The 21,607-nt window shown below is 42.7% G+C and overlaps 1 protein-coding gene across 1 annotated transcript in view; it reads right to left on the reverse strand.

The window, feature by feature from the left end:
- CFAP47 (cilia and flagella associated protein 47) overlaps positions 1-21,607 on the reverse strand; it is a 2,858,849-nt gene that overhangs the window by 2,484,646 nt on the left and 352,596 nt on the right. Inside the window, exon 23 of the mRNA XM_078657910.1 lies at positions 18,860-18,960. Coding sequence (XP_078514036.1) covers positions 18,860-18,960 — 101 coding nt within the window. The remainder of the gene's footprint in view (positions 1-18,859; positions 18,961-21,607) is intronic.

The following is a 21,607-nucleotide window of genomic DNA, read 5'->3' on the forward strand; positions in this document are numbered from 1 at the left end:
GAAAAAACCATAGGTTATAGACCATATATAGTTAGGAATTAGCATTTAAAAAACCTTATTTTACTCACACAAAACCATTGAAATTCCATATATAGTTAGTTGTACTAACTATATATCGCGCACCCGCAATCCACTGCTGATGATGTCACATATTACATCATTCATGACATGGTCAGTGACATCACTGATGACATCACTGATGACATCTCAAATGACATCACTGATGACATCACTGATGACATCTCATTTGACATCATTCTTGTGCTAATACGATAAACCTCTTCAGACTCTAATATAACCTTAGATACACTCAGTGTATACAGACACTCACACACTGACATCTCAAATGACATCACTGATGACATCACTGATGACATCTCAAATGACATCACTGATAACATCTCAAATGACATCACTGATGACATCACTGATGACATCTCAAATGGCATCACTGATGACATCACGGATGACATCATCCAGTGACTGTGTGTTTCTGTAAAGTTTAAATATGTTTGATTTATTGAAGAATGAGTGGATGTATAAGTGTCTGGATGAAGGATTTAGTAGGTGCGTGACTGACTGTATGAGTGAGTGAATAAATGTGTCGTACTAAATGCATGGGTTAGTGACTAAACTGTCTGAATATGTGCATCAGTATGTCTGTTGTGATGTAAACTGCTGCATGTGTTGATCATTAGCTATACGAGAGGTTATATGTGTTATTGATTGGTTGCCCAAGTATTTGTATGGGAGATTGAGTTTGTGTGGGGGTGGCTGGGAGGTGTGTGACTCTGTGCATAGATGTGTGAGCAGTTGATTCACTAGGTGTATGAGTTCAAGAGTGCATGTGGAAACAGCTACATGGGCGGTTGACTGTGTGCATGAGTGTATTGATGAGTGAATGAATATCTCAATGCTACATGTCATAGTAAGTACATATGTAATACACAGTACATGTGAGAGTTGGCATATATAAATAACTGTGCATGAGAGCCACTGAATGTGTGAGTGGCTGTATGGATCATTGTGAACTTGTATCAGGGATTGTATAAGAGAGTAAATATGTGTTAGTATATGTTTGAATAAGTAAGGTGTGTATAACTGTATAGTTGAGGAAATGGAGGTGAGATTGTTTCTTTGCATGACTGACTAGGTGTGTGAGTAACTCCATGGATGAGTGACAGTGTGTGAGTGTCTGTATACACTGAGTGTATCTAAGGTTATATTAGAGTCTGAAGAGGTTTATCGTATTAGCACAAGAATGATGTCAAATGAGATGTCATCAGTGATGTCATCAGTGATGTCATTTGAGATGTCATCAGTGATGTCATCAGTGATGTCACTGACCATGTCATGAATGATGTAATATGTGACATCATCAGCAGTGGATTGCGGGTGCGCGATATATAGTTAGTACAACTAACTATATATGGAATTTCAATGGTTTTGTGTGAGTAAAATAAGGTTTTTTAAATGCTAATTCCTAACTATATATGGTCTATAACCTATGGTTTTTTCAGTGAATATATATATATATATATATATATATATATATATATATATATATATATATATATCACTGAAAAAACCATAGGTTTCACACCAGTTATAGTTAGGTGGAAATTTTACTCACATAAAACCATTGAAATTCCCACGTTATAGTTAGTTGGACTCACTATAACTTGCGCGTGCAATGCACTGCTGATGACGTCACATATTACATCACTCATGACATGGTCAGTGACATCACTCATGACATCACTGATGACATCTCAAATGACATCACTGATGACAACATCCTTGTGACAAAGTGGCAGACCTCCTATCAGCATACAATAACCTTTGACACACACATTCAAAAATAGAAACTAACATTTTCTTAAAAAAGGAGAAACCAATACCAATTACAACAACTTATTAGGTAATTCCAACATCTACATACACATCAACTCATTCACCAACAGTTCTATATAGTCACTCATGCATGTACTTACTCATCATATGTACTCATAAACCTATACATCCTGTTACACACTAATACTCATCCATACACACACAAATTCACACATGCAAATAAACTATCAAAAAAACATTTACTTGATTATACTGCTATATACACACCACTACACATACTTCTACGGAAACATATTTACTCTCTTAAACAATCAATTATAAAAACACATACTCACTAACCCACCCATACACACAATCATCCACCCATACAGTCTTGCACACATGCTGTCTTCAAAATACATACAAATAGTGAGTCACTCATTCATGCATCTGTGCTCTAAGTAATATCCCCCACCGAACCATACAGACACTGATACTGATACTCAAAAAAACAACTAATAACCCATATACACACTCATGTAGCTACTCACCAACCCATGCAGCCACTTATACACAAAGTGAGACACAGATACAGATATTTAAATATTTAAACATTACTCGCTAATATATGTATTCACTAAGATACATTTAATAAGTCAGTTAACCAATCAATTTTACACAAAAAAAACCATCCATTTAGACATTTATTTACCCATTTATTCTTCCATCAACCTTTAGATATACATCATGAGTGATGTCACTGACCATGTCATGAGTGATGTAATATGTGACGTCATCAGCAGTGCATTGCACGCACAAGTTATAGTGAGTCCAACTAACTATAACGTGGGAATTTCAATGGTTTTATGTGAGTAAAATTTCCATCTAACTATAACTGGTGTGAAACCTATGGTTTTTTCAGTGAATTTAATAGATTTTTTAAATGCTAATTCCTAACTATAACTGGTGTGAAACCTATGGTTTTTTCAGTGAATATATATATATATATATATATATATATATATATATATATATATATATATATATATATATATATATATATATATATATTCTATGGCAAAATGAAACCCCTCATTTTGTTCCTTTTCAAATTAAATGTATTAAGTGTTACCACTTTATTCCAAACAAGATGACTTCAGGTGTGCCATACTTTTGTCATAAGTAAGACTGTTAGCGTTCTAGTGTTCTTTAGAACACTCTGGGACATTCTGTCATTGGGCTATAGTTGGGCTACATCTGGCTGATATTTGGGCTACATTTGGGCTCTTTTGTCTCTGGTGGCCATCTTGGGAGACTGCATATCAGAATTATTTTAATGAAATATAAGAGGATTTTAGAAGTCACTCAAAATGTGCCCTAATTTTTCTTTCTTCAGCACTAATCATAATTTCTATGGCAAAATGAACCCCCTCATTTTGTTCCTTTGCAAATTAAATGTTTTAAGTGTTAACACTTTATTCCAATCAAGATGACTTCAGGTGTGCCATACTTTTGTCATAAGTAAGACTGTTAGTGCTCTAGTTGTTCTTTAGAACACTCTGGGACATTCTGTCATTGGGCTATAGTTGGGCTACATCTGGCTGATATTTGGGCTACATTTGGTTTTTTTTGTCTCTGGTGGCCATCTTTGGGCTACATTGGGCTACATTGGGCTACATTTGGGCTCTAACATATATATAGCCCAATGTAGCCCAATATATATTTTTTCAAAGTTAATTTTCGTAAAAACCACTGGAGCATATATCTTGAGACATAGCAAAGGCACATCGGGGTACCAGTCCCTACAATTTTGCCAAGTTTGGTGGAAATCCATTCAGCCGTTCGGGCTAAAAGTGAGTCCAACCGCCCTATGGAAATTAACATGGGGAAAATACGTTTTGGGACCCCCCTTTTATCTCGGCCCCCGCTTGACGGATCCCCCCAAAACTTTCAGGGAAAGAGCGGAGCGCAGTGAGGCAAAGTTAAGGAAAATTACAGGCAGATCCCTCATTCGGCGCCAAAGTTATTCCCAATAGAATGTTGCAGATTTCCTATGGAAAACGATCCTAACTATAACTACCTACTGGCGACCGCCAGTAGGTAATATAATATATATTAACAATCCAGTGAATGCTGATGCACACCTTTTTGTATATTACAGCTCGAGCAAAATTTGCATAACATGTTCCACCATCACACAAGCAGCAGAAGCCGGCAAATACATTTGCTCTGTTTCTGCTCAAGTGAAAAATAAATCTGTGATATGGTCATTATTAGTTATATTTAGGGAATGTACATGAGGGAGGTTACCTAGCATAAGCCTTACAAAAGGAATACTTGCTGAAATGATTCATCTGAGTGGTCATGTTTGTTGCTTCAAAACACTCTCTTGTTCAAGCTTCAATCATAAACTTGCCTTAGTGTTTTTTGCTGCTATGCTAAGCAGAGAATCTTGAAATATAATGACAGATATGTGTCTTAGAATCGATTCTGTAGAATAAATAATCATTTAAGTCAGATAACCGTAGATACAACTCACTTCCCCTTTTGGCTAAACTTATGTAGATTAGAAATAACATTTTTAACTCTGGGATAATTTCACATAACATTTGTGCAAATAATCAAATACAGGAGCAATTACCTGAGCAAGGAGTGACCACAGGTTATGACACTGTGCTCTCATGTATGGCACTGGACCAAAAGTTCCTTAAACCTAAGAATTGAGCAAGCACCCAGATCTCAACAAGCACATGCAAAGCTAATGGGTCTGTCTTGCATTTTCCAATTATAAGCCCGACCTGCTGGCTTTACCAATACTGGCGCCTAAATAATCTGTAGCATAGGAATAGACGAGGAAGAGTAGGGACTATTATAGGATTGGGCAGAAACAGGTACAGCCAGGGCAAGCAAGTAGAGGTACGGGCAGGGTGCGACTAGGAGGACAGGTACAGGCAAGGAGCTGTTTCATTGAGAGAAGTCCTATCTGAGAGAGGTGCAAGCAGGGAAATGTGTGGGCTGGGAAAGAGGCATTGGTCCAAGCAAGTAGGGACAGTTGCTTATGGGGAGGGCACAGACTGTGAGAGGTGCAGCTCTGGTGTAGACTGTGAGATTTAAGGGAAGAGAGCAGTACAGGCAAGAAGGGGAGAGGGCAGGTAAAGGAGCATGCCAGGTGCAAGCTAGGAGATCTATGGGCAGTGCTAGCTACTGGCGGAAAGTGGTGTAGCAAGAGTTACAGTTAGGGCGAAGTATATGGTGGGAGAGGGCGGAGCAGGCTTGACCCCAGCTTCATAGACAAGTCACACAAGCCTTACCATGATCAGAATTAAAATAAACCTTGCTGCATTCAATGAACTAATTAAAGGCCATGGCAGCCACCATGCGCAGAGTAGAGAACACCAATTTGGTTTAGTGAGACATCGAAATAGAAATTACAACCCCTACACATAGATTTTAGAAAGGGGAAACAGAATAAGAAAGGTACTGCACAGGACAAAAATAGAGAATCACCTCAGATGTCGCTACTTGCGTCCTTCAAAATAGGTGGAAAAAACAAGTACTCTGTGGAGCATTTGGTGATGCACTTAAAGAGAAGAGGAGCTCGCACAAAAGCCATTCGTTAACGGTACACTCCAAAATGTGTTTGAAGTGACAGGTATCTAGTAAAATCTTTTTGTCAGTTCCTCCTTGCAATACAGATGTCTACGAATTAGGTGGAAAGGATGAGTAGCGCGACAACAGCGTACTTGATGTTGATGTCAGTCACAAAAGGAGGTACTTCCAGTGAGCTGGCAGAATGGGAAATATGAAAATGAACATTCCATATAGTGAATAGACTATGAATTTGACAGCCCAATTATGTGGGTGTGGCCAGGGGCGGCTCTAGTCTCATGGCGGCCCTGGGCAGGGAGCGTAGGTAGGGGGCCCCAGAAGAGGGGGTCCGGGTGGGGCGGAACCCCCCGGAGCTCAGGTCTGGGGGTCAGGGTGTTTAGAAGTGGAACAGAGCCGGAGGCCGCCAAATCCCTGCCAGGGGCCGCCACGCAAATATGTATCCATCCTCAGAGGATTATTATATTAAGGATATATATTGGCGTGGCGGGCCCTGGGGTTTGGTGGTCCTTTGCAGGTGCACAGCTTGCACATGCCTATGGCCGCCCCTGGTGTGGCCAGCAAGAAATCAGACAAATTCTAAAATGTTAAAGTCCGGAAGGCCTTTTAATAGTCAGTGTGATCCTGTGAGATACTTTAACAGTAGTGGTGCACTGTTTTATACACAAAATAGTGTAAAAATGTGGAATACCTGCAGAGTGGAGTATTCTGGTCTGAGATGCAGCTGTTCCCAGTGTAAGGCGATGAGGCTGAGCCCCTCTGCACCTGACAGAGTACTACAATGGTGCCAGGACTGACCAGAAGGAACATAGATGGAAATGGGGGCTGAAGATTCAGACCAAGGTAGCTGATGCGAGGCAAGCACTGGAAATTAAATAGCAGAAGTGGGAGTGTGGGAATAGACATACACAGTACACTCTGTGGCCTTACCTTTGCATTGAGCTACCATGAGGCAGGGAGTGTGTGTCCACAAGTCAGGAGAGCTGGATGGTGGTCAAGACCTCAGTGCTAAAGATGGTGTTGGACCTACTGCTGCCCTTGGACCGAAGGAGGCAGTGAGAACCTGAAGAAGTGATAATCCCATTCTGCAAGAAGTTAGGAAGTCAGCACACCATGATTTGTGACTTTATAATGCTGACAAGATATTTTTGGTCAGGGTCATGGAAAGTGCAGTCTACTGACCTCTCTCATGTAAAGTTTCTCTGTTCTGTGAAACCCAGACCTTGAGCTGAGATACCTTGTGTATCGCAAGTGTCTGGATATGTGAGAATAAAGAGTTGAAATCCGACCCATTGCCGGACCAGCGATTAGAGCTCTAGCATCTAGAACCTGGGAAATCCAATGCTTCCTCCCATGGATGGGAGATTGAAGGATGCAGAATTTCTTTTTTTTTTACAACAAGTGGTATGCATGGTAGTAGGATTCAATGTGTTGTATGAGTCACAGAGTTTGGATGCCCGCTGGGTTAGCATGGCACAAGATGGAGGGTGAGAACAACCTCCTCGCACAGTGAAAATATATTCCACTCTGTGCTGGAGAGTGGAGACCCAGACACTCAACAGAAGAGGATGGAGACAAGGCTATCTTTAGAAAGACCATGAGAGCTTTGCCAGCAAAAGGATGCAGATTAGTTCTTCCTGAGATGGAAGGTGTGAGGCTGCAGTTTCTATTGTTGATGGTGAGAAAGTTTCTAGGTAGAGCCTGGTCTTTTGTCTCTATCTAAGATTATTTCATCAGGAAAGCAAAAGCATCAAGGTGCAGAGAACTCACATTGCATTGTGCCCATATTTTCAATGCTAATGCATGGAGTCAGAACCATTGGTACCTGCTGTTAGAACCATCAGTTTGCACTTAGGCTATGTCTGAAGAGTAACTTGAAAATTACATATGAAGGATAACCAACTGAAACTGGTTGTGAAGCCTGATGCAGAAGATTCATTTACCCTGTCTGATAAACGAGAATAAACTTGGAATTTAAACCACACTACTCTGTTCCTGTTCTAAGTCCTTCATGACCAAGCAAGGGCACACTCCACAGAGTACTTGATGGACTGCTATGTGATCAGGGCTGGTGTTTGTCTGTCAGTCAGACTCCCTGAGGAGAGGAGATAGTCTGCACTTTCTGCTGGAGGAGCTGAAGGTATGCCTAGTGCCTACATACCTGCCTGCCTGCTGAGAAAGGGGAGGAGCATGTCTGGCCCTGCAGCAAGATAGACTGTCCAGGTGTAGAATCTCACTATGTTCCAGGCATGGAGGACACCTAGAAAAAGTTGACTGCCTGAGAGAGTAAACCAGGGGCAACCCGTGCTGTAGCTGGGTCCCCAAGTCTCTCTCTGCAATTACTATTGAGAAATGCACTTACGAGACTACTACTTCAGTACCATTATCCATATGTCTCCTGAGGACTACTGTGGGCTGTGACTTAGTTCTGCCTTCACTCTTGTGGAAAGTCACAGAGTTGGTCAAGGGGAACAGATTTGCCTAAGAAGGCTTCAGCTACAGGAGCTTACATCAGCGGATGAATAAGACTGTTCGAGTGGTCACAACTATCTTGCCATCTGCATCGACTCAGAAGAGAACTGCAACTACTAGTACTCATCTGCCTAGGCCCAGAAGAGGGTCGCCAAATTTTTCTAAGTTGGATTTGTCTGTTCAGCAAGGAGGCCATGCATGCCAAAGACGTGGACTGCCCGGTCTTCCTCTCAACCACATAAGGAACAAGCGAGTACCACAGGCTTCTGCCTCTAACTTGCTGGAGAAGGGGATGGTCTCCATAAGCAAGTTAGAAGTCTGTATGCCAACACAGCGAAGAAAGGAGGGTGCCTGACCCAATAAGAGGAAAGACTGTCCAGGAAGTTAAATCCAATGTGTTTAATCGTGTGGGGCACCGAGAAATATTCAACTGCAGAGAAGGAGTGAACCCGGCTTTCTTCTGAAAACTGGAGAGACCCCAGGTCTCCCCTGTTGCAGCTCCCACATTGAGCTGCATAAAGAAGTATTTATCAAGTTGTCACCAGTAATCCCCGCATTCCCACCAACAAACCAGAGTGTCTACTACTGCCACTGCCAACCAATGTGCCAACCTGACAGTAGCTGCTGCATCAGTCTCCAGGGCTACACTTATCAAAGAAGAGCACCCACCTGTATCAGCCTTCAGGCCACTACTGCTTAAGATGATCACTCACTTGTGTGGACCCAAAGACTGTGACTGTCAACAAGCCAGCAGGGAGAGTTGCTCTGAGCTGCATTTCTGGAGGGCACTAGATGCGGTTTATGCTCCATTTCTAGGGATGAAATTTGTGGTCTCATACCCAGACGACGAAGCTCAATAGTGTGAAGAGACCGATTTCATCTGCTCGCGCCAGGCACACACCAGCGTCATTGAGCAGAAAACACGGAACTGTGTCTATATGATCTGAGAGACTTTGCCTGTATACAAGCAAAGGGAAACTGCTGTTCCTAACGCTAACCTTTGCCTGCTCAGATTTGTCAGATCAAAAGACAATTGCACAAGCCTGCACGAAAACCTCTGGGGTAATCCCTAGTGATATATTCCTATGCTCATCTCTTACGCAGAGTTACGCAAAAGAGATAAGTGGGAGGAAGCAGTCACCATATGGATATTTGCACTTCATTAGTTCCTGTAGGGTGTAAAAAACTATGTAACTGAACCACCTTCGGAATATGCAGTATTTAGTAACACTGTGATTTAAAATACTAGCACTGGGCTGGACAATACTTTATTGTGTTTTTTGCTTGAATAATACGTTCTCAGCTCTTGCACTCTATACTACCTTCCCAAATGAGCCTGGATCTGTTTACACTCACTACCCTGAGGATCAAGTGTGGAAAGAGTTATACTTGGCCCAGTTTGCAGAGCCATAGTAGAACATAACCTAAAACAACAGTGACAAATGCCCTCAACCACCATGGTTGGGATCAAGAAGGTCGTGAACTGTGGCCTACCCCTCCGAATAGAGTCTGGCATGGATTAAGCTACCTGATACAGCGGCCTGGCCTAACGAGATACCAGTGTGGGACTCTGGATAGGTGAAGCCCCAGAGCTAGAAAGAACCGACCAAATAGGTGCATAGACACTAACACAGTGCACATGGGAGAAGCTAGTGAGCCACATCTTGAGAGGGGATCATTCAACAGTATGCTGGAGGCTACACAGCACTGAGGTGGGTACGCAGTGAGGAGGGCTGTGAAGCTCTTGCAACAGAGCTACACTGGTTGTCTTGAAGCCCCACAAAATGATACTGAGCCTAGATGTTGATGTGCAAATGAAGTGGGTTATTCCCATTGGGGTGCATAAAACCAGTGGTGGGCAATATTACTGAATGCATGAGGGGTGATTTCTAAACCACACTTTAAGACACTGACACTGCCGAGGGAGGTCACTGCGTGACCTACATAACTAAAAAAGGCCATTACTCCTACAACCAGAAGGAAATATGGAAAAAGGAAATATCAATCTACCATGTAGGCAACCAAAATACTGCAGTACAATGTAGAACAGTGGAAACTGCTGTGGAGCCTCTAGTGAGTCCAGGGACAAGCAGAGCAATGCAGACATCCACATGCAGCCAATGTCCGAAAAACAATTCTATCCTAAAGAACTACTTTGGAAGGAAAACAAAAATCACCTGTGTAACAGTTGAAATGCCTCTGATTAAGAGGGACATAAGGAAAGTGGATGAGAGGATAAAATCTAAAGAGAAAGCAGTTGACACCATCAAGCATGAAGTGGCAGAAATGTGCAACTCCATAATTAAACAGCAAGAGTCTACCCAAGTGCTGGAGACACCTGTGGAAGATGTCACAGTCAGCGCACACTGGAATAATTTGCACTTTGTGGGTTCTCTTGACAGGGTGGAGGACTATTTTTATGAATTTCTCTTAGAACCATGGATCCTCTAGACACCAAAACTCAACAAATTGACCAAACTTTTCTCCAATCAGATGGCCCACCAGGCCCTAGTGCCTCCTCCTAGAACTGTGGACTCCAGCATGGAGTGACTTCCAGATTAGATTTTTTTAGGAACAGAGAGACAATATTTCAGTAGATGTGAACGGTCAATAAGGAGCACTACAAAGGTGCTCAGGATTCAAACGTTCTCAGCCGACACACAGATGGTCCAGCTTAAACCCAAATCATTTGAAGCTGTTAAATGGAAACTACGTGAAAATGGATTGGTATACATGTTGTAATATTCAGCTAAGCTTTGTGTGATAAGGGTTGGAAATTCACACTTCTTCCAGCCCCCAGAGATGGCAAGGGGCTGATTGGAGATCTGGGAATAACTCAGAGAACCCCATAAAGACACACATGCCCACACAGAGGATACTCCCAGAATAGTCACTGCCTGAGAAGTCTGAGGGGACTGAAAATCCAGATGAAAAGAATGAGATCCTGATTAGAAATGTCTTGGTGAATGAAGAGGCAGCATTGTGTATGGAGAAGTGACTGTATTGCAAATATGGAAAGAGTACCAAAGACTAAGGAGATCGGATCCAATTGAAACACCAGAATGTACTCTAGGTAATGAAAGGCAAAAAGCCAGGAAGTGCCCCTCAGGTTTTATTTCAGACGGCAACTTGCAGGTGCATGGAAAACACACCGCAGTTAGATAACATTAGGATTTGTATTACTATCATAACTAAGGTAAGAAGGTGGGGTAAAACATTAGCTGTACCTGTAGGGAACAAATTGTGTTGCATTGAATGTTTGTATGCTGTTACTAGCTCCTAAGAAGGTGGGCCGGGATGGTTGCTGTGTTTGTTTATGTTGGTTGAAAATGCAGTAAAGAAATATACAGACAGATGGGGTAGTAAGGTAAGTGGTACGAGTAGGAGAGGCAAATAGGGATGATGGTTCTCAGCAGACTGTGGCAGGAAGGATGCGATTAATGTCCTGGAATCTCTGGGAATTAAAAAGAAAACACTACAAAGTACATACATGCTTTAAATAGCAGAGAGTGGGAATTGCCTTCGTGCAAGTGATATTCGACAGCAGTGAAATAGAGTGAACTCACTCGTAAACTGAGAAGTCATCTTTATCCTACTAATCGTATATAAGTGATAATATGGGTGGCTAGGAAAGCCAAGTTTCAAAAGACAGAAATTAAACAAGACCTTGAGGATAGGTTTGTGCTGGTGTATAGAACGCTTAACAGACAAGAGACATGCCTCCTCAGCAGCAATGCCCAATGGTCCCTGGAATATCCTTACTGCTGAAACTGGTAGAGTTGGTTACAATGCAGATGGACATTCCCATGTTCTGGAAGGGGTTTACAATTGTGTAGTGTCTGGGATACAAAATAGGCATACCTCTAGGATGGGGACAGACACACATTATTTGATGCAGCTGCAGGAGACCCTGGAAATGATGCATTTGGTAGATGTGTGTCAAGAGAGTAGTCCAATGTACTCCTTTTATTAGCCCCCACATGGGACATACAGTAGGTTTGATTATATACTGGTTAGTCCGAGCAGCTCCAATAGGTGCTTGAACATGTACTATCTGGGTGTTGTTGGACCCTTCTCTGCACTGTCTACAATACAGCTGGAATGAGTATAGAGTTAGCGTTTCCACATGGAGATTAAAAGTGGAGTCCTTACAGGATCCTGCCTTTCATTAAGATGTGGGAACAGCCCTGAAAGAATACCTCGCGTATAACTGGGGCACAGCCTCGACCGCAGCAGAATGGGATGCCATAAACGTTGTAATGAAGGGGTCCTGCATAGGCAAGGTGGATGGGGTCAGCCCAAAACATGAAAGCTGAAATCAAAAAAGGTGGAAGAGAGATGATCACTGACCTGGGTGGGAACCCTGCACTCATGTCTAACTTAGGGGAACAACTGAGAGCAAACAAGAGGAAGTACAAAGAGAAGTTTATGGTCACATTGAATAGACAGAACTTGTATTAATTGGGGCAGATCAGGTAGGAATTTGGTCTGGTTACTGGAGACAGAGACACCAGTCTCTCTCATATTGTGGATCAGATAGAAAGGAGGCAATGCCACACACAGAGGGAGTAAATAAAGTATTTGAGAAGTACCTTCTGATTCTGAACTAACATTCAGTACTGACTCGCCGACACTGGGAACATTTCTTGAATCAATAGTACTGCCCAGCTTATCTTCAAAACAAAGAACCAGATGGATATTCACCTGTCAAAAGAGGAATTGATGGCCTCACCCAAGTTGAGGAAGATTTGTAAACTTCCCAACCTAGAGAGTCTTGATGCTATGTTTTATTCAGCTTGCTCTGCAACACTGTTAGAAATGTTGCTAGAGGTTTAGCCAAAGTAGTTAATAAGAGTTGGTCCAAAATAGTATGAATGAAGTACTGATGGTAATAATACCAAAACCAGGGAGGAACCCCAAAGGCTGCAGGTACTATGGACAACACTCAATGGTTGGAGAGGATACCAAAACCCTCAGTAGTGCCTTAGCAAAGAATACTAAGGGACTTAGCAGACCTGATCTGCACAGATCAATTGTGAGTTAACCCAGGCCCCAGCACCATACATAACTTTAGGTGGCCTGTCCAAGTGAGGTCCTATCTTGCCAATAAAGAGGGGGGATTCGCTGTGGTCTCATTCAATACTGAAAAATCATTTTAAGGGACTTTATGCTCCATATGCTGGAAGAGTATAAATGTGGTCCAGGAAGCTTTGCTGGATACAGCTACTGTATATCAGGCCTACAACATGAGCGAAGACTGGACTCTAAACAGCGCTCCCACATGATGATACTGACTGCCGGAGGTTACCTCTTCAGACCTTCACTTGGGCAAACTCATTGACTCACTTGGGGCCAGACACCCATACTACACCATTTAGAAGATGACCTCTACAGCCCTGTACAAGAGAAGACAAATCGACTCAACATGGGCATGACCAATGCAATAACAAGCTGACCTTACTGGGGGCCAGACCAACCCCAATAAGAAGTGGACTTCAATGATGGAAGGAACTTGCACTGTACAGGGACCCAATCCCTATGCATGTAGGTGACTGCAGTGGCCGTGCACAGAGAATTAAAGATAAAACTGGTCCCTCAACATAACTCTTTGGATGCCATATGCACACAGTACCATACTCGAGCCCTCCCTCCATGCTCAACAGGTAGGAAAAGTACCACGTCTGCCTTGCTTTGACGAGCACCCACCCAAGCATAAACTGTCTCCTGCACTGTTGTCAGTCTTACAGAAACCAAGGTGAACATAGCTAACTCCAACACTACTAGAGAGGCTCCTCTTGGCCACAGCTAACACTTTTTTGCAAGGATATCCCTGCGCAGGGTTATCTATCATGGGGAACAGAGTCACAACGCCACTAACCCAATTTTGATCTCTTCTACTAAGGTCGGGTTTACAAGCTGACCAGCTTGAGACAGGACACATAACACCTCCTACCATACACTCATCCGATGAGCCGGGAACTGATACACCAGTCCACCCCCTTTCTATATAGAAACTTAAAATTCACCCCCCAGTAAACACCAGGGAACACAACATGGACCTCAGACAGACTGCAGACTCCAAAAAGTCAGACCCAACGAATACAGCATCCTCTACCTCACTAACCTATCAAAGAATTCCTCCAAGAACTTCAAGCAGAGGCTAATCAGAGAGCTAACGGAGACACTCATCTATGACCTTTACTACTCTGGCCACAAGAGATGCCGAAAATGAATCTCACATTCCACACAACCAGAGCAGCAAATTGGAACAAAATCTTTCTCTCCAACCTACCCATACTTAAAGTGGGGAAGATTCAATACGGTTGCAAGCTCACTGCATCACCCTCACAGAACTCCTGGGGCGAGGGCTCTATCTAAATGAATTGCAACTTCATGATCCAAGCGATAAAGCACAGCATCAAATCTTTTGAGCTACACGTCCCAGCCTACAGGATACTTTCAACCTGAGGACTATCTCTGATACAACACTGCCCCCTGCCCTGCTCTACCAGCTGAACATAGGGCCAGATGTACGACTGTGGGCCCGTTTGCGACTGCAAAATATATAGGTCTGCCATATTTACAAACCCTATTTTTGGAGTCAGTAATCTATTACCGACTCGCAAAATAGGTCTGCAATTCGCTATTAAGAAGGGGCGTGCCATGGGCGTCCCTTCCTAATAGCGACTCGCACTTCAATGTAAGATTGTTTTGCGGCCGCAAAACACTTGCAGTTTACCACCCATTTCAAATGGGTGGTAAGTCACTCGCAATTGGGAAGGAGTCCCCAGGGGTCCCCTTCCCCTTTGTGACAGGCATTTAAAATATTTTTTAAGCGCAGGCAGTGGTCTCACGGACCACTGCCTACTCTTAAATAATGAAACAGTAACGTTTCATTTGTTTTTTAAATGCATCCTGTTTTCCGTTAAGGAAAAGGGGCTCCATTTAAATAAAAAGAACTGCTTTATTGAAAAAGCAGTCACAGACATGGTAGTCTGCTGACCCCAGCAGGCCACCATCCCTGGGGGTGCTAGCCAATCCCAATGGGGTCGCAACTTGCAACTGCCTCATGAATATTAAGAGGCAGGTAATTTGCGACCCCATTAGGAATCGCAAACAGTGTCTGAGAAACTGTTGTAAATTCCAATTTGCGAATCGCAAAACAACGCAATTTGAGACTCACAAATTGGAAGGTTCATACATCTGGCCCTTAATATTACGTCCAACATCCTACCATTTATAAAACCCCGCCTCTAGAACATTCTCCCAGCACCAAACCTGACATGATCAAAATCTTTTCCTTCTCCCGAATAAAAGTCAGACCCTAGAGATTTCCCTTCCACCCCTTACATAACCCTTCCCCCTGCCCACCAGTCCACACCTCCATTCCATCCACGACAGTTGAGCCACCTTTAAAGAAGGAACTAGCTGTATCCAAACTGGGTCACTTCCTTGATCTTGACACCTCTCAAGTGACACCACTATGTTCCTACAACCATACAATTCCTCTCATCTAAGGGTGGCCACATTCCCAAAGCCACCCAAAGTTCCCTTTCCATCCAGGAAACCATCTCCAGCCAACATTGCACCTCCTCAGAATACCTTCAGCTCCTGACAATATTCCCCCACTTGGGACTACACACCTTCAGCAACACAAGACAAATGCAACCTACGTTCCCCCACATCTCAAGCTCTTTTTCCCACAGTCACATTCCCGAAGAACACCCTCAACCTGAGCCTACACTTGCATAATCTTCCAGGTCCAAGAAAGGATCCCCCCAGGTTCTCAACACTAATGCTAAATGAACCCCTCCCCTAACGAGCATAGACCACCCTCTTTCACGCCTCCTCTCATGAACCCGAGATACCCCCCAGTACCCCACTGGGCTTCACATTCATCACCCTCTGAACGTATACATATACTCACACTTGCCCCTACATTTGAGAAGATCTGCAACTCCAGCTGAGATCACTTCTATCTCACTTCCTAAGGAGCACACCAGCCACAGAACCATTTGCCTCCATCCCACAGCTTATCCTTACCCTGGGACTATGCATCCCTCGCTACCCAAAGGGCCTACAGCTCCTACTCAATCATACCTTGTGCCGCCCCTCCATTTGCAACTCTTCTAGCACACCACCAGATATAAGCCTACACTCACACACAAATAAATGACAGCAAATAACACCCTTGCTAACAAATCCCCACTACTCATTGAGCGACGACAACCCTCGTTCGAACACTATCCACATACCCGCTTCTACACTGGGGTGCATTGGTATCACAGTTTTAACTCGTACACATGATCCATGTTGTCCCCCTAGACACTCACAGAAATACAATCTCCATATCATCAATACGCCTAAGGCACCCAACTGTATCCAAAAATGTCCTCACTCAATGACATACTGCAACTAAACCAACCTCTTGCTAAAGTACAACTATGGTTCCATAGCAACCACCTAAAGCACAAACCAATGACAAAAGACGGAATTGCTACTAATCTCCCTACCACGCAGTACTGCTCATTTACAGGCCTGGATTTCGCATATGGACGCCCTGAACTGCACCCTGAAAGCCATGACTATACAAAATCACTGAAAATAACACATGACAAGAACCTCAAGAAGATAGCCCACATCAATGTTACAGCTATATCAGTGTCTCACTGACTCAAGCCATGCATGCCTCAAAACGACCTCAAAGAGGTGGTGCAGGTGCTACTCATTTCCAGAATGGACTTCTGAAATGCAATATAATATCACCACTCCAAAAACCCACTTGGACGCCCTGAAGGTCACAATACATGGCAGCTAGGCTTATCACTCAAAAATCCTTGATATGATCAGATAGCACCAGTATGTACAAAGCTTAACTACCTGCACATCGAACCCCACTGCATCCACAAGAATGCATGCATCATCCACAAAGCAGTCCACCATGGAACTCTAAAATGCCTAGCACAAAAATTGGCAAGCTCAGGAGGACAGTGCTTGCAACGCATTACTCGCTCAATACTTCTGGAACCCCAAGAAGGAAAGATTGCATGCATAATCCTTTTTAAGGAACAGGCCCAAGAATCACTCCCACCAGAAGTAAGAACTAAACCCTTTATGGTCTTCTCCAAGAGAAACAGGAAAGCAATTCTGCTTGAGAAATACCTTAGTCCTCAATCCCTGTCCTCCACATGACCAACCACAGACAGACAAATCTAATGTAATCAACCACTGTACCATTGCTTGTACAAACAGTGGGTCACAAACTAAGGCTCATGCTACCTTATGTTAACTGTATATGGTGTAAGTAAGCAACACCTTAAATTTTAATCAGGCTTTCTCAACTATTAATTGCTACTTACAAATATTGTAAGTAAGCTTACTCATATGTTTTAATCAAGCTCTTTATTACAGTAACTCGTGCTACAGCGGTCTGATACCCTCTGGTCATGTTTGCGCTCAATGAAACTCTCAAATAAAAATTAAATATGAGAAGAAACAGTATCGACTGATCATTGAACAATATTTATCACTATCCAAAACTTCCCAAAAACAATAAACAGTGAGAAACCCCTATAACTCCTCAGCAAAAAGTGAAACCTTGGCAACTGTAAACCTCTAACTGAAGCATCTCGCACCTGGTTGTTATAATAATTTTTCAAAAAATTACAAAAAACACTTGCCAAAGAAATGGAAAACAAAGCATGCCCTGCACATCCATAGTTGGAACATTGTCATTTGAAACTTACAGACTTTATAAAAATGATCATATGACCCTTCGAGCCCCTTCCAAACAATAAGGAGAGGATGTGGTCTAACGGGTAGAGTGGTTGACCTTGAAGCTGGGGAACCGGGTTCGACGCTCAGCAGAGTAGCTTAACATCCAGTGATTCTGGGCATATAACTTAATCTCCCCGTGCCTAACAAAAATTAATGTGTCCGTCTGTCACACAACTGGTGCTCATGTAAACCGCTCTGATACCTTCGGGTCTAGTTCATGCTATATAAAACTTCGGGGGGGGGGTCCTTCAACATTACCCTTCAGAACCCTGCTATCAAACGAAAATGCTAAAACATAAATTTTAAAGAAATTAAGGAAAAACAGTAGAACTAGGCATGGTTTAGGAAATCGATCTGGAGATAAAAGATTGGCCTGACATGGATTTTCCAGTCAACTTATTGACCATCCAAGAGACAGGAAAAAAGGACCACCACAGACAGGATAACCAATTCTCACTGCTGTAACAATCACACATACCTTTTCTTGTTGCTAAGAGAAGTTAGAAAGACAATGCACAGATACTTCTGTAGTATGTTCCCTACTATAGCCACTCATATCCTAGTGGGGCATTGAGGTACAGGGAGAAAAATACTTGGAGAAACAGTTGCCAGATGTTTATGTACATGGTAGAAACATCAACTGGGAACAAAACACTGCTAATTTTATCAATAGTTTAAAGCACCACCAACTTACAGCACACTGTGAATAAAGGGGGTACAAAAATATTATATGCATCATGAACATACTCTTAATTTGTGGAAAAGGCAGGCAAAACTGGGGGTGAAAAGCAGACAGCGACAACGGTAATCGGAAAAAGGGGGAAGAAACTTTTTATTTTGTTTGAAATATAAAAAGTTTTTTTTTTAACTTGTCGTTAACAATCACATATTTACAGTTTTGAAATGCGCGAAAAATCTATTTTAATGACACTCAAATTATCGACCTTGGAAAGATAAACAGGAAAAGCATCTGACAACAAAATAGAACACTTAATTTCAGATCACTACCAGATAGATCTTTCTCATGAGAGGGAAGGGAAAACCGAATCAGATAATCCTTTCTCTGTCTAAAACCTTCACATGATCGGTTCTGAAGAGCAGAAAGTTGTCAAAAGTCACTATCATTCATACACGCTAATGTCCAATAGAAACTGTTCTTTAGAACCCTTACCTTTATTGCGGGGCTGTCGCCCTGTATTCCCAAATCCAGGAATCCAGAAGGGAGTACAAATTCAAGCTTCGTAGTGGAGAATGTTAACGGTTTCTGCAGCGCTACAGGAAAAATATACAAAAGTAATTGTAGTGACTGCACTTCATACTTCCTTCCCCACAGTCTCCTGCCTAGCCCTGTAGAATGTTGACATCATGATGATGTAATAGAATGCTGCAGAGCGCTTGGATTTCAGTGAAGTTAGGACTGAGCTAGTACCTGCCTGCTCCTGGTGGGGTTTTTATTTACTTTACTTTTACCTAATGAATGTACTACTATCCTGTACCGTCTTACTTTAAATAAATATATTTCATCAACTACCTGGATTCATGAGCATCCTTCACTACAGTAACCGCTGTGGATAATCTCAATATGAGTTAAACTGGCAAAAGGAAGCTATATTTACGTGGGCGCTGCACTAACAACATTTTTACCAACTGCTTCAAATCACGCAGCTAGATGCACCAGTGGCGTAACCAAGGACCCCGCAGCCCCGCGGTGCGGGGGCCCTGAGCTCCAGGGGGCCTCCTCAGCACAGTACCCTGGCCTGAGAGCTCCTGAGGGAGTCTGAAGGGGAGGCCCTTTACGTACCTTGCAGGAGGGCCCACTCAAGTTTTGTTACGCCACTGAGATGCACTCGATTTTGAAAATGTTGACCACAAACGTGTGTTCGTTATAGAGTCCAATCATGGTAGGACTGGGATTAGAAATGTACGTCAGCCGATTTGAAGTAATGCCTTGACAAGGTCATGACCAATATCAAAGTAACAACAACGTCAAGATTACATATGAGATAAAGTACCCCCTGCCATACATTATGGACATATTGCAAATCACCGAGGAGTTGCATGAAAAAATAGAGAAATGAGGCCGAACGCGGAGTTCATTTATAAGGTCAGGGAACTCCAAGGCGGCTTATTGTATATTTCAATGTACAGTAGATGATATGTTATTGCTTATTATACTTGGCCACAACCATCAACCTTCCCAAACACCACTGGTTTCTTGCTTTTTCGTGTTTTTGCATAAAGGAGAATCAATCAGTTTAATGTAAGTCATATTTAAAAATGATGTGGCTCAGATTATGTAGAAACATAAACTGGAAGAAAAAAATCTCTGATTTACTGAGTGCTTTCATTTTAGAAAAACGCATTCGAAGGACAGGGCAGTTCCTGTTTTCCTTGCTTAAACTGCAGCTGTAATGATTTTCATGACCTCCTGTCACACAGGCTGGTGCTTCTAGACTCATTGTGACCTCATAATTCGGGCGATGTTTTAAGGCATGGGCAAAGAGGGCTGGCCCAGGGCCCCCAGCCTTTCAAGGGGGGCACTGATAGAGCTGGCTCTGTTCTGCAGACAGTCCTGCCCTGAATCATTCTTAAACATAGATGGTTTTAAATACTGTTTTCCTTTAGCCTATTTTTAACATAGCTAATATGTGGGAGTCTGTTACAGGCATTTTGCAGAGAAATGGTGTGTTTGTTTTTCAACACCATGCAACATCCATAAAAAACGTATTTTTGATCGAAACAGAACTCACATATTCGAAATGAGAGAGGGTCACGGAGATTATTTGCAATAATATTAGTGAGCTGCAGCTTTATTACAATATTGAAAACACTCGTCACTCTCCCTGATTATTAGATGGAAACACATTTAGAATTTGGACCAGTGGGACTGTCAGTGTGTCGCGGGCCTGACCAACGAGGGCAGGAAAGAGCTGTAAATAGACCATAAATTTAAAGCTGCTCTGAAGAGGGACCCCTAAACACGTTTGGCCGAGGGCCCGAGAAATCTTTAAAATGTCCCTGCAAAGTTCAACTGTCAAAACGTATTACAGCTCAGCATCTATGACATGTCTGTGTTGTAGGCAGGGCCGGAGTGGCCATAGCGAGTACCGGCATTTCCCCGGGAAGCTGGAAGGGTGAGGGCTGTTTTTTCAGCGGTGGGAGGCCGGTTCTGCTGCAATAACGGCCCCCAGTAACAAAAGCAGCAGTGTTTCACGCGTGCTCCGCCCACCTCCCCTACCCCCGGGGTCTGGTCCGTGTAAATTGCCTGGGCTGCCCAGTTCCCAGCCCGGCTCTGATTGAAGGTGACTAGAGAAGTCATAACTCAACTGTAAAAAGTAAACTAGAGACAGGCTTTTGTATACAGATTGCAGTCTCCCATGTATTACATGGCTATTAAATGTTATTTTTTTCGAAACCATGTTGTCTAAGTAAACACATACATAGCTATCTATTTTGAAATGTTTCTCACTTAATTTCTAAAATAACTGGAATGACTCACTATATGTTTTGTGGACTTTAGTGGAACTTGGTTGTAGAAGCAAATCGAATTAAAACTATATACTGCAGCAGTGGGAAATCCATTATTATTATGGATTTTTCACTTTTGTGAATATGGCATGAGGAGAAATTAGGCTTTCCGGGGTAGTGGGGACTGCAAAATACAGTGAGGAAGCACAAACCTGCAAGTGCCTGGGTATTCAGAAGACCTTAGAATGGAGTAACCCACTCTGGAACCATATGTACAGCTACTGATGTGAATGTTATAAGCAGGCTGCTTTCATTTTGTGGGTGTAGAGAGGGGGTTGTCGCACATGGAAAAATATTTCCCCAGTGTAGCACAGGACATGTGCAAGGATAATTCTGTGCAATTTACTCATGCAGATTTTCCACTGGAAAATCAACATAGATACAAGTTACA

The sequence above is a fragment of the Lissotriton helveticus genome, chromosome 8 (assembly GCF_964261635.1).
Source record: "Lissotriton helveticus chromosome 8, aLisHel1.1, whole genome shotgun sequence".
Lineage (NCBI taxonomy): Eukaryota > Metazoa > Chordata > Amphibia > Caudata > Salamandridae > Lissotriton > Lissotriton helveticus.